Genomic DNA, 14,041 nt, shown 5'->3' on the forward strand with positions numbered 1-14,041 from the left:
TCATTTTTGGTTCTCAATCGTGAGGTGCCTCACTTCCGATCTTAATGAAACAAGAACTGTAAGAGTCTTTCGTGACCACTTCTAACTGTTATTTTCCATGAGTCTTGATGGGGTTAGAAGGTGGGAAGCCTGCTAGTACAATATGGATAGCTTTGCACTTTCCATTACAGTGGTACCTTGGGTTACAGACGCTTCAGGTTACAGACTCCGCTAACCCAGATATAGTACCTCAGGTTAAGAACTTTACTTCAGGATGAGAATAGAAATCGTGTGGCGGCAGTGGCACAGGAAGCCCCATTAGCTAAAGTGGTACCTCAGGTTAAGAACAGTTTCAGGTGAAGAACAGACCTCCAGAACAAACTAAGTTCTTAACCTGAGATACCACTGTATTGTATTCAACATTGGTTGAGATCCCTTTTTTATGGGCTATTTGTTTTTTAGCTCCTCCCTGTTGAACTCTAATGCATGCAGAGGACTCAGTGGTGTCTTTCAGCCCGCCAGCACAACAAAATCAGGATTCTGAGGCTGAAACTAAACAACCGTCACTAGAGGCTCAGATAGAGAATGGTGCCTTTTCCAGCTCCAGCTGGTTCACCAGCTATGACTCCTTTCAGACAGAGATGATTTGGCCAATGTAGTCTATGCTCTGGTAACCTCCAGATCAGACTACTGCAACATGCTCTTTGTGGGGCTGCCCTTGAAGATGACACAGAACCTTCAGTTGGTCCAAAATGTAGCAGCCCGATTACTGCTGGGGGTCCATTTAGATCTCATGTACCCATTGTTTTAAAACAGCCGCCTTGGTTGCCACTTCATTTCCGGGCCCAATTCAAGGTGTCCACATAGAATCTTCCTACTCTTAAGATTCAATGAGTACACCACTGTTGTATTGTTGGTTGATGTTGCCATGTTGGTACAAGTTTCCTCACAATAAAGCTGAGCTGATTGGTCATGAATCCACAGACCCTGACCTTCACAGACACCATCGCTTGACCCCAATGCACCAAAGACACTAAACACCTCCTATTCCACAATGCCCAGCAAATGGACCAGGGAGCACAGCAGGTGAAACCTGCATCAAGGAGAAACACTTGCATTAGGCAGGGTGTGGCCCCTTTAAGCAGTTACTCACTTAACATAAATATATACCATATTTTTCCTCCCCCATGTATAAGACTATTTTGGGGGACTCCGATTTGGGGACTGCCCACTCTGCACTATCTGTGTATAAGACGAGCCCAGATTTTGAACATTATTTTAGAGTAAAAAAACATAGTCTTATACACGGAAAAGTATGGTAAATTGGGGCAAAAACCTGCTCTCAGCTAATCAGGCAGCAAACTTTTGACAATAAATATATTCTATTAACACCTGCACCATCTTAAAGCACTCTCATAAAAAACCCTGCACCATATTAAAGCGCTCTCACGTTTTCTCACATAGGAGTCAATGCTTCTTCTAAGATGTTGGGTTGTATCCAATGCTGCTGTCGCATTAGTTGAACAAATGTCTGCTCACACAACAGGACTTTCTCTTCCTTTTCTTCCCGCTAGAAACCACTAAGCATGCACCCTAAAAAAATCTGCTCCTGGTTGGGTGGCTCTCTGGCCTGGAGCAGCTTATGGGGGCACACGGAAGGCTGCAGGAGGGAGGAGATGTCCCACTGTCTGAGCAAAAGTCTGTTCTACTTGCACAACAGCAGTGTTGTCTACAAACGTATGTCTGTTACAGGACACCATCTAAAAAACAAGGAAGTATGTCTCATTTCAGCACTATTGCACTTACCCAAATTCAAATTTAAATCAATTGATTAACCAAGTAACTCATTAAAGCTCACGACTGATTAGCTAAGGTTTCTTTAATTGGAATAACAGTCCTAAGCTGGCAACCTAATGACAAACTTTAGAATTTACGTGCGTATATGTGAACACACATTAACACCAACAGTTGATATGGGTGCATATGAAAATCTTCATGCACTTCCCATTGAACTTCATGGATGTGTCTGATGTGGACAGAAAGGTGTCTCATCATCCCAAATCACTAGCTTCATGCAACAAACGACAATCAGAGCTGGGTTGGGGCCACTCTGTCTCTCTGATGAAGGCAAGTTGGAAAATTAAAGCCTTAAAATCTGTGAGTTTGAATGTATAATTATTGCTCTTCTGGTCTTTGCTACTATGCAATCAAACTTTCATCAAAGAAAGGAATTTTCTGCTACAAAATCAATAGGAAAACATCAAGAAAAATAAATCTAATTTCTTTGAATCATGTATCTTCAAGTGTATTTTAAATAAAGAACAGTTATCACTAAGCCTTCATAGGAACAGCAAAGAAATACAGCACTGTTTCAAATTTCTGACTGCCATTGTATTCACACATAACAGTAACTTCAGTCTTTTTCCTTCTGGGGGCAATTTTCCTAAACAAACACTTATCTTGATGCCTAACTTAACCAATCTCTAGTAATTTGTATAATCTAACAGATAGCTGCATTAAAAAAACAAAACTGAGGTTCAACGAAAAGCAGACTAAGGGAAGGGGTGGAATATACAGCATCTTATTAGCTTCTGGGCGCAGAAGTGAATTTATCACACACTTAAAACTAACGTGCTCAGCCCAATTATAATATCTTGTGGGCAAAGAAATTAATTAAAGAGTAGAATGATTAAGGCTCCAGCAGCAAACCAAGTTTGAAAAATAAATAAGGTCTTTTTGTTAGGGTTTTCTCAAAAGGAAAGAAAGAAAGAAAGAAAGAAAGAAAGAAAGAAAGAAAGAAAGAAAGAAAGAAATTCAACTGGTAATATAAGTAGGTAATCTTTTTAGGGGTTCCGTGCATTGTAAATGAGACTGGCAGGAAACCCTGCAGTCCAGGTCATAGTTCTGCTCTCCAACTTTGTGATTTGCTAATGTGAAACACATGCATCCCTTTTGCACAAAGTTCAAATAACCCTGGAATTCCAAGAGTGTAGCTCAGTGACTGAACCAGAACAAGGGCAGAACTTGTCAGGATTTAAGAGCTTTCAGCAAAGCCCTTCAATTGCAGTCAGCACCCCATTCCTTAGAAGGATATCAATTATAGATAGTGAGTTGCTTTAGCAAGGGGAGTCAGTGCTGTCAGACACTAGATAGACAACCATGAAGAATCATGAATCTTTCTATTAACTGTAAAGGAGAGGGAGGCTGGTGGCAGGGGCGGGGGGGGGGTGGTAGAGGGAAAGGATGGATAGGTGCTATAAATAAGGCAGACCCTCTGAATAGTTTAACACACTGCCTGTTAGAGCATGCATCACAAACATTTTAAGAAATTTCAGTTCTAAACAGCACATGGAACTTGAAAATTCGCTCCAACTAATGAAAATTGCTACAGTGTCAAAAACTGCCTAAGTGGTTTGTATTGGTCTGTATATTTATTTTCTTTATCCGCTCACAGGATGGGACAGTCTGGATATGAACTGGAAACTGGTGGCTCCACACTGCATTTTTAAATGCTGTTTAAGAATCTTGAGACAGCAATGAATAAAGTATAATTTCCTTCCGCCTAGGATGACCACTGCCAGCTATGTGACCTTTAACATCTAAGCTATGGCATTACCTGAAATGCCACTGAAAGATTCCGGTAACAGCAGGAAAAAATGACAACATCACAGCATATGCTATTGGCACGGTATTCAGCATTGAGATGGCAGTTGGCACATCCCACTTATTTGCTGGTGCAGCAAACTCTAAAGCTGTGATTTTCAAAACTTTTGTCCTTGCAGAAACCTTCATATATTTGGTCACCTGCTGCAGAACACCTGTAGATTGGGGAAACCAGGGAACCACCCACAAGCACCCACTAAATTTGTAGAGTGCACTGATTAGGCCCACGGAAAGAACGTCCTAGAAGAGTAGAAGTTGGTTTATTATCATGCTTTATATCAAAGAAAGCCTTACGAGCTTCCATGGAACACAGTTTGAAAACAACTGCTCTAGTGAGTTTGACTGCTCTAGGAGACTTTGACACTCCCTTCTTGGGGAAATAGGTTTCCATTGGTCATTGATGGTCTTTCAGAGCCAGCTAAAAACCTATTTATTTACTTGGGGCTTTAGGTGTCCCAGGGGCCAAATTGTAATCATTTTAATGCTTGTGTGCTTAGCTATTTACTGTTCTGGTGGAACATTTTGCAATGGTGTTCTAAATGTATTATACCTCCCTACCCTGGGCTCCTGTATGGAAGGGCAGTGCAGCAGTCAGATAAAGAAATGTGATATGCTACAGCACTGGTCTGTGACTTGTGGGTCGTGGCCTGATCCAAGGTGGGTCACAACCACCATGCAAATTTATAGTAGAACATTAAGAAGTAGGTCTCCGAATGCAAGTTTGAGTTAAAAGTGGATCCTGGGTTTGAAAATGTTGAAGATACAAAACATGATGTAATAGCATTGACTTTAATAGGCTCACACTCATGTAGGACTTGCCTCTCTGATTTGTAGAAGAAAGGAAGATACTTGGAAGAGGGATCTGGAGCAGAGAAGGAGCAGGCAGGGAAAGGCTTGTGCACTTTGCCCTTCATAGACTAACAGGGCTGCAAGGAGGATAAAATGGCAGCAACTCTGGCCACACACTGAGCTCTTGTAGCTTGGAAAAGAAAGTTACAAATGGAATAAAATAGATCTCTGTAAAAAACAACAACTTACTTGTCTATAAAGCTCTATGAATCTAAGGTGCTGCTTTCAGTTCTTTGGAAGAAAGTACAGGATGCAAACAGAACAAACTGACACATTCCAGCAGGCCAGGTAAACAAATGTCATTTTTTGAGATAAAAAGTATTATATTACTTGGCTTCTATGTTGTATAAAATTCACCTAATGCTTTCGACGAATGAGTGAATAACACCTGAGGCCCGATAAATATCACTTATTTGGTTCTTATGTAACTCTCACCTGGAAACTCCGATTATATACTGCATGTTACAGTGACTTTTGGTAAAATGTTGACCTGCCTATGAAATCACCTATACTCCATGGCTTGCTTGCTTGCTGAGCATTCAAAAACCCAGAGACACAGTAGTGAACAGTGACAGTTGGCTAAAGTGGGGAAATTGTGTTTGAACATTTTTTTAAATGTTGTCAACTTTCAAGTGTGAATGTCATCTTTTACATACTTTTGGATGTCACTTGTAATGTAGATATCATAGGAGGTATGTTAAGAAAGCAGAAACAATAAGATTCATTAATACATATTTACTTTTAAGTATCTAGTATTAACTCTCCTGCCACTAATGCTATAGGGTTTTGCCTTCATCCAAGGGAACTACAATAACACAATGTACTCTTATTCTACCAAGTAATCCACTTCAGCTTACACACACAACAGAAAATTGATACATAAAATGCACCACAAATCCTGTAGAGTTGGGGGGGGGCGTTTCTCAGTCTCCCCTTTCTATTGTTACAGTCCCATTTGAAAGGGGGGGGGGAATCAAACTTGGCAAGAGGTTAATAATAACTCATGTCCAGCTTACTATTACTCAATAACTATCAAAGCCTCTGATTCAAAATAGTATTTTGTGGCTTACAGGATCAGAGCCATTACACTCTCTATTGAAGACTTTATTGAATTTTACACTAAGCTTTAGCTGACTGAACAGGTCAAACGCTATAGCTCAGAGTTTTGCTTTATTCGCAGAAACTCAAACTCCTCTCCAGCCGGCAATGCTGTTTGCAAAGGAACTTGACTCAGCAAAGGGTCACAGAACCTGCCCCTGCAGAAAAGGTCACATACTTTTCAAAACCAGCTCCTGAATGCCATTAACTTACATGCACTAGCTGCTCCTGAGTGTCAAACTCTCGCGAACAGCCTTCCCAGTGGCAGTTTGTCTCGTAGACCACTTCAGGCTCCTGCTTGCTTTCATCTTTGTCCCCTTCTTCTTTAACTAGCGTCATGCCTTCAGGTGGCTCCTGGGGGAGTGGGGATGAGGAGAAGAGGGAAAGGGTGTAAGAAAGAGGGGCAGAGTCCCCTAGCTTCAAAAGTACCAGAAGGGTGTGGGAAGGAAACCTCATTCACTGCCTTTCAGCAAAACCCCAAAGCCCAGAGTTAATCTTGTAAAGCAAAGGATGCGAAATGGACAATTTCTGCACAGCTGTGTCATGTGCTCCCTAACTTTTTTGAGAAAACCCGAAGATATATGGGTCTGCTGTGTCCTATGGACTTTCCACTTGCTTCTAAGACTTTTGGCTAAGGTCCTGTCTGCCATGGGTGCAAAGCCTAAGTTCTCAACTTGTGAAATGAGGATGGCAAAAGACAGAATTGTTTGGGAAACCAGTGGGATATGGAGATGCTGTTAACCAGTCTAAGCCTGATTGATTGGGAGAACCATAAATCAAGCCACAATTTTAAACAGAGCAGTCCTCTCAGGCACAGGTGCCATAAGAACGGTGGTCAACAATCATCAGCAAAATGGAGGTGTTGGCCAGGCAGCATGGTGTTCAGGTGGCTGGTCAAAAATGGATGACATCCTCTGAGTCATGGCCTCTGAACTACCTGGAAACTGCAACCTTTCCACAGCAGATGTTCATTTTACCATGACTGAGCAACTTTGCAGTTTCCTTACCTATACATTTTTTTGGTCCTTCCTTTCTAACAATGAAAAGATTGCACACACATATGCAGCCACACAAAAGTACAGCAGTCATTTTATATCATTCTAGTATTATGGACTGTTATGCATCAGGGTGTAAAACTTCAGCATTCAACTCTTCTTAGACAGAGAAATACGTTGAGTTAGCAAAGCTGACGGGGAAGATCCGGAATCAGCGTTTCAAAAGGACTGGAGCAAATTTATATTATATATGAAAGAGTATTGTAAACATCTGAAAACGTTTGTAGCTTTGAGTTGAAATGTTTTGTAATGACATTATAAGGAACTGATTTACATTTAACAAGGGGAAATATACAAAAAAAATTGGTTATAGAAATACTAAGATTAAAGTAAATATATATGGAAGTCAGGAAGAGGGGTGGGAGGAGGTCAATGCTCTGGTAAGAGCGGGGTTTGAGTTTATTGATGTATGTATGGATATTGTGATTACAAAGCCTGGGCAGTGTGTTTAGAGGTGCTGGGCTGCCCAGGTGACAAGACACACACACCCCGACCTTGTTGATGTGGTCCAAAAGAAAAGCAGGAAGGAAAGGAAAATACATTTGACAGCAGCTTGGCTGCAGGAGTTGCCAGAAGGAGGTGCACAAGGCACCATCCAACTGCCTTAGGGACTCCACTCCAGGTTTGTGTTTACTCTTCAGCCTTTTCTTCTCCCAAAGATATCCCACAAGGCAGTGGAGGTTTAGGATCAGAGTTTTCCTAGGTGGGCTACCTTCCCAGGTTGACGAGCCCCATCTGACCCTCACTTCCCTCTACAGCATGTGCAGAAATCACCTTCTTGACCACTGAACCCACTATTGGTCTCATCTGCTCAATCTGCCAGAGCTTGTTTTTGCATGCATGGGAAGTCCCTAACTCACCAAAGTTTGAGACCCATTGATGACCCTCACTAGGTTTAGCTGTTCCCGGGGTGTGGTCACTGTTGCATTCTAACAGCTTCTAGAAGTCACAGGGGAAAGCTGAGTGCAGGGTGGGGACCAAAGGTGGACAAGCTACACCAGAAGAAGCATGATTTTCGCCCCCCCCATAATACTCCTCCCCTAAAACCCCAGGATTAGGGATAGGTACACAGTATGCACATTGAGGCCATAGCCTCAGAGCCAAAATGTGCCGATAATTTGTGGATAATGAACAGCTAAGAGAAAAAGGGCATTTGTGGACCCTCGTTGTTTTACCTGCATGCTTCCTGCACCTGGGCTGGGGAGGTCGTCATCTGGTTTTATCTTTGAACGCTTGTTATGCATCGGGTCACCTGTGCTGCTCACTGCAGACTCGCTCGTGGGTTTGCTCTGCTGTACATATTTACGTCCCAAAAGATACAAATACATGATTTCAAACAGATACAAGCAGACCTTTCTGAGCAGCTTTATTTGGACAATTTCCAGAATATTTGCCTCTTTAGCAAAAACAACCAAGTCTCATAGCACCTTAAAGACCAACAAATTTATTATAGAATAAATTTTATAAACTAGAGATGATTTAATCAGATGATAACATGTATTTCATGGGGGTTTATGTGTGTATACACACACACACACACACACACACACACACACACACACACACACACGTATATAGACATACAGGTGTGGGCATGTGTGTGTCTTAGAGGTGTGCATTAGGTTTGTGTACTTCCCAAACCGCAAGGCCCATAGCGATCAGTCAGGTGAGGTTTTCATATACACAAGTTAAATTGCCCTGTTAGCCAGGCGTTTTGTACGTGGCCGCTTTGCTTACAAACCAGAATCAGCAGGGGGAGTTTTGCCACTAACTTCTGTGGGATATGAATTGTACTCATTTTACTTTAGCTTATTACCGCTTCCTGCACCCTTTGCTTGAACATTCTAAAACTGTCAGATCCAAAACACAGAAACTGAAATATTTATAAGGGATGGAAAGCACTCTATCAATCTGAAACCATGATACACTCTGGGTAATTTATAATAAAAGATTGCATATACTGCTGCCCCAAGGTACTTGTTAGCCAATCTGCTCAGTGGCTGTGGTGATTAATCGCTAACATGACAATGTGGTTGGCTTACAAAAAAGACCCAAACAAATTAGCAGTGTGCCAAACCTTCTCTTCTATATTCCCTTACCTGTGTGGATTCCGATGGACCTGAACTGATCTGGACAGGATTCAAGACGCTAGGAATGCCAGGAATAGGCCTCTGCGTAGGAAAGGTTGGCGCAGGATGGATAAGTGGAGGGCTGTGTCCGAAGGCTGAGCCCAGGCTCTGCTGACGACTGAGGATTTGTTGATGCATCTGTTGAAGGGATACTGGGGTGGGAGGGTATGCGAAACTCAGAGCAGGGCTGCATTGCGAGGAAGGGAAAGGGGAGTAAGTAAAATTAGCCACAGAATCAAGCAAAGACACATGACATTTTGGCAACTTGAAAACATGGTTGAGGATCATTAGTTCCAAACCATGGACTCAGCTATACAGCTGCAAATAAAACGTTTCAAGTGTGCTTTAAGTGCATTATACAATGTGACACTAGACGGCGGCGCTGAGCCTTATGGAAAATTCAATGTATTTTTAAAGATGCTTTTTTAAAAAGCATTTTCAGAACACTATTTTATATGTGTGTATAGATTCCACCCATGAAACCACAGCTTCCCAGTTTGGATGAAACAGGAAACAATGTAGTTAATTCAAAACTCCCTGGGTTTAACTGCAGTGCACCAAGAAAGAGGCTCATGCATACCATGATGTTTTAACTGAAATATGACATTTGTTTACCTAGTTTCATGACGAAATATAGTTTGGCTGCTGAATGACACTCTTTTGGTAGTTGCAAACATATATACAAAAACACTATATATGTCAAGTATTAAGCACAAATAAGTTATTCAATATCAAGAACAATGTAGCTTTGATACTGATGGATAATACTGATTTTTGGCAACTAATTATTGACTGGACAACTGCCAATTGCTCTGATGCTCCTTCACCTCCCTCCATTCACGCCATTCCTCTCTCTCCTCTCTCCACAATGACCGCTATGATAACTGAATAAAGTTACATTTCTCCCTCTTCTACTAAGGTCACAGTCCGAAACACAATTTTCACCATGTCAGCCTCATTAAATGCAGTGGAACAAGTTCCAGTGAACGTTTGTGGGGTTTCAGTGTAGTGTGTTTGGCTGAGGACGCAGCCAGCCAAGCAAGTTCTACTCCTCTCAGCCTTGATGGGCTGCTACGCATTTGGGGTTGGGAGACAGAAGCACGACCTGAGCAAGGGAGAAGGTCAGTTCACCACCACAACAGCTGCATGCGTAGCTCCGAGCCTTACTAGAATTAAAGGGACTTAAATACCAATAAAGGGATCTTATTCCTGCAGTAGAAGTTAGGAGAAGGTGGGTCGTTACAAGGAGTGCTAGATTACCTGCTGCTTCTCTACCGAATTTTTGATTCTATTAATCCAAAAGAAATAGGCCTCTATCTTTGGATTCATGTCCATGGTTTGAGGCAAAGTATGATTTCATTTATTCATACATCCCATATACAAGAATGGTCCCTCCATATACTGGACATGCATGATTTCCTTAACTAGAATAAAGCCTGAACACTTTCTGTTATGGGCACTCTGTTATTCCAGACCAAATTAATATTCCCTAGATTAAAAAAAGACTTTCCTCCCTGAGGGGAAATAAAATCTTACATTTGTGTGCATGACCTCCTTTCTTCCCCCAACAATGTCATCTGATAAGCACGTCCTACCTCGGTGCCATCTTGCCCAAATGTCTGGGGTATGAAAAATATGCAGAATAACCTGGTTTGCTTCATACAGTATGTATTCTCCTACAAAGGAGGGTAGCAGGGATGGAGAACCTGTAGCCTTTCAGGTGTTGTTGCCCTGCAACTCCCGCATTCAGGGCCACTGGTCATGCTGATGGGGGATGATAGCTGGAATCCAACAATATTTGGAGGGCCACAGATTCCCCATTCCTGTTCCGCAGCATTTAAGATTGCAAGTGACGACAGACTTCAGATACCATCTGTACGTAGCTGGGCTGCTGTATTATAGAAAGCAATGCTCAAGTCTCCTATTTTCATATTAAACTGGAATCACTGTGAAATACATGCCCTTGAGAGACTGTGTGTTGCAGTGACTAGCATGGGGAATAACTGAGTTCAAATCCCCGCTTAGTCATGGGGCTCATTGGATAATTTTGTGAAAGTCACCATTTCCCTGACCCATCTCACAGGATAGGAACAAGCAGAAAAGGAGTCCCAAACAATTTTAGTAGGAAACACCAGATTTCCCTTAGTAAAGAGATTCCTCAAAACATGCTGGGAACCAACTCTGTCTGTGCAACTGTATTATTTTACTCCTTGCTTTTTCAACAGTTGCATTTGATCCTCTCTACCGTGTTGTTGTGGGTGTGTAGACTATGTGTGGGTTGGTGTGCATGCCCCCTGACCTCCTTGGGGGAAATTTAAAAAATAAATAAATGTATGTATTTGTTTGTTTTTTAAATGACTTAATTAGGATCTATTTGTCCCTAAAATCCTATTAGTGGTGTTTTTTTACAAGTAAAAGAGGGTTAAAAGGATAGAACATAGGCATGCATGAGTTTGTATAGTATATTAATGAACCAAAGAGAGTAGTTGTACCACTCCAATCTCAGGTTTCTGAAAGGGAGTGTGTGTGTGTGTGTGTGTGTGTGAAATCATTGTGTTCCGTGATGAATGGCTTGTACACTGAAGAATAAATTGAACAAACTGGCATAGAGCTCAGTGAACATGAAATCAGCTATTAGAAGAAAGCTTGTGAACAAATTCTGAAGCTGATATGCATCTTTTGATTAATGTCCTATCAATCATCCATAGAGGCTACCTTAGCTAAGTCGTGCTGTAATCATTCATGGTTGCTTACAGGGAACATAGGCAAGGACTAAGGGGCTGCAATAACTGAATATTATTACCAATTTCCCTCTGACTCTTACAGTGAACAACTACTGTTTGGGGGACATTTCTGCCTCCTTTTATTAAAAGGATACAATGTGGAATGAAAAGGAAGTTCCTCAAAGGCTTCTAAAAATTTCCCTGGTGTTTTTAAATTGGCAAACTATTACAACTGGGAGATCTTCACAGCAATAACAGTAACCTATTCGCATCGAACCTCCTCTCGCCACCTCTTTATGAGCTGTAGTCAATTGGACAAAAGTGCATAGTCAGGAGCGAAAATTGTTATTTAGCAGGAATTCAAATTTTTTCACCTATTTCAGAGTAATGTTTTCAGCTAATGTGCTTAATCATAGCAATAATTATGATGGCAGACTCTAAATTTGCATTAAACCCACCACTGACATTGCAATGCACTTTGATTCCTGCAAATATGATACGTGTGCACATTTTTGTAGGCAATTAAATAAATTACAGTAATTTATTAAATTTAAAAAAGACCATTGGATCTTAATTTTGATGGTAAGCCACTGGCAAAAAAAAACTTGCAATGCTCCATTATATTTTTCAGAGGCTTTGATCCAATCTATTCATTTCTACATTACAAGACCTAGAGAGCGGTTTCCCAGTACCATTTTGCCAGAGCATGGCTGTTTAGGCTAGAGCATACTCTGGGAAATACAGTAGAGTAATGAAGTGATGACAGGTATTAGCATGCATAATGGGCTTTAATAGACATTTATTGTTGTTTAACTGGAAGGGGGAGCAGGGCTTTCCCACCGGAATATTTCTACATTGAGCCTCATTGATCACTAATTTCAGAGGGGAAAGAGGTTAATCCATCAGTTTCTGCAACCAAACGGCACTGATAGAAATTCTTTAGGTGACATTCTGGATGGTCTGAGCTTTCCATCTTTGCAAACAAATGAGTGATATGACAAGCATGGTGTTCAAAACACATTTAACCAATTGATTTTCTCTCCCCCTTGTAATAAGATCTAGAGACATATGAAAGAGTGGACCATGAGCCAAGATTAAAGAAATTGCTTCACACAGAGGAACATAACACTGCAAGATTATCAATAAAACTACTGTAAAACACCATGTCATCCATTCTTTTTCTTTATCTAAAGTTTGTTATTGCAATAAATAGCTGTTATTGAACAGTTTGCCTTTTCCTACAGCTTTTCCAAATTTTAGTACAGGCAGGTTTCAATCTACTCTTAAAAAATACTGAGCAAACCATTTTTGTTATTGTACTTTCTCTTTGCTTTTGCAGAAATGACTAACTTGCAATATTCCTACAAGTCATAACGGGAGGCAGGCATAGTTTTTCTCAGGTGTAAAATGGAATGCAACAATATGCAGTGGGATCCTAAACTTGCTTACTCAGAAATAAATCCCACCAAGATCAATGGGACTTATTCCTTAAGCAAGCTAACACTGCAGCCTTATGGCTGCAAACCTCTGTGTTTAAACCCCAATTGGTATTTAATACTGAATTTTAAATTGTTGTAACTCGCCCTGGGACCCACTGGTGAAGGGAAGGTAATAAATTTAATAAAATAACAACAAAAACAATATATCTGCATAGACCAGGCAGCCCATGTTTTTGGAGTACAACTCCCACCATCTCTGACTGCTGGCCATGCTGGATGGGCTGATGAGAGTTGGGCACACGTAACCTCTGAAGGCATTCCACTGGCTACACTAATGCGCGTAAGAGCGTGCTTGTGTAGGGCGCTGTTGTTTGATGCTAAGGAGCAAAGAGGACCTGCAGGTCAGCAATGCAGAACTGAACTGCAAAGCCATTATCCATAGGGCTAGTCCAGTTACAGTGATTTCTATGGCCAGTACCCATACAGCATTGGCCCAGCTGTAAAGACCACTCACGTCTGTATAGCAAGAGAAGGTGATAGTAAATAAACCTGTCCAGTCTTGACTAGCTAGCAAAAAGTGTATTTCACACACAGCCCATTTCAATTCCCAGGGTTTCTTGTGGAAAACCTGAGAATTAGAGCAGTTTATGCTTATAACACAAATGGATTTGAAATGCCAGGCTCACCTCATGTACCATAGAGCGGGTTTAGAATAAAAAAAAGTCTACAATAGCTGAGTATACGCAAATTTGTGTTTTCTCTCTTTTTTCTTTTGGAATGAAGGGTGGTCTGCTACAATAGACCAAATGCCCCATTGCCCAGAGAACTTCTTCACTCAAGTTTTTTTATCCCTAAAAATGGGTTTGGGGGAGGGGTGGAAACAGACCCCCCCCCCAAAAAAATGCAAGAACGGGGCTCCACAGAACTGGGGATTTTCATGGAGGCTCTGTCTCATAATTTATGCTGCTCTTTCACAACATGAACACTCCAGGTAATATGCACTAGAGAAGAGTTAGGTGCCTATTGTTCTCCATGGGCCTAATTCTGTTGGATTGTGGAGGAGTTCTATGTACAGCAAAACCAGGAAGGCAAACAAACCCACCCTT

At 41.3% G+C, this 14,041-nt stretch overlaps 1 protein-coding gene across 7 annotated transcripts in view; it reads right to left on the reverse strand.

Moving 5' to 3' along the window:
• GLI3 (GLI family zinc finger 3) overlaps positions 1–14,041 on the reverse strand; it is a 239,092-nt gene that overhangs the window by 47,595 nt on the left and 177,456 nt on the right. For 6 of the 7 annotated variants that reach the window (XM_077916535.1, XM_028749953.2, XM_028749952.2 and 3 more), the window contains 3 exons: positions 8,744–8,960; positions 7,820–7,936; positions 5,803–5,943 (listed from right to left, as the gene is read on the reverse strand). In XM_077916535.1, the coding sequence (XP_077772661.1) occupies positions 5,803–5,943; positions 7,820–7,936; positions 8,744–8,960 (475 nt within the window). The remainder of the gene's footprint in view (positions 1–5,802; positions 5,944–7,819; positions 7,937–8,743; positions 8,961–14,041) is intronic. The other variant, XM_028749954.2, reaches the window with a different exon arrangement.

The sequence above is a fragment of the Podarcis muralis genome, chromosome 12, assembly GCF_964188315.1.
Source record: "Podarcis muralis chromosome 12, rPodMur119.hap1.1, whole genome shotgun sequence".
Taxonomy (NCBI): Eukaryota; Metazoa; Chordata; class Lepidosauria; order Squamata; family Lacertidae; genus Podarcis; species Podarcis muralis.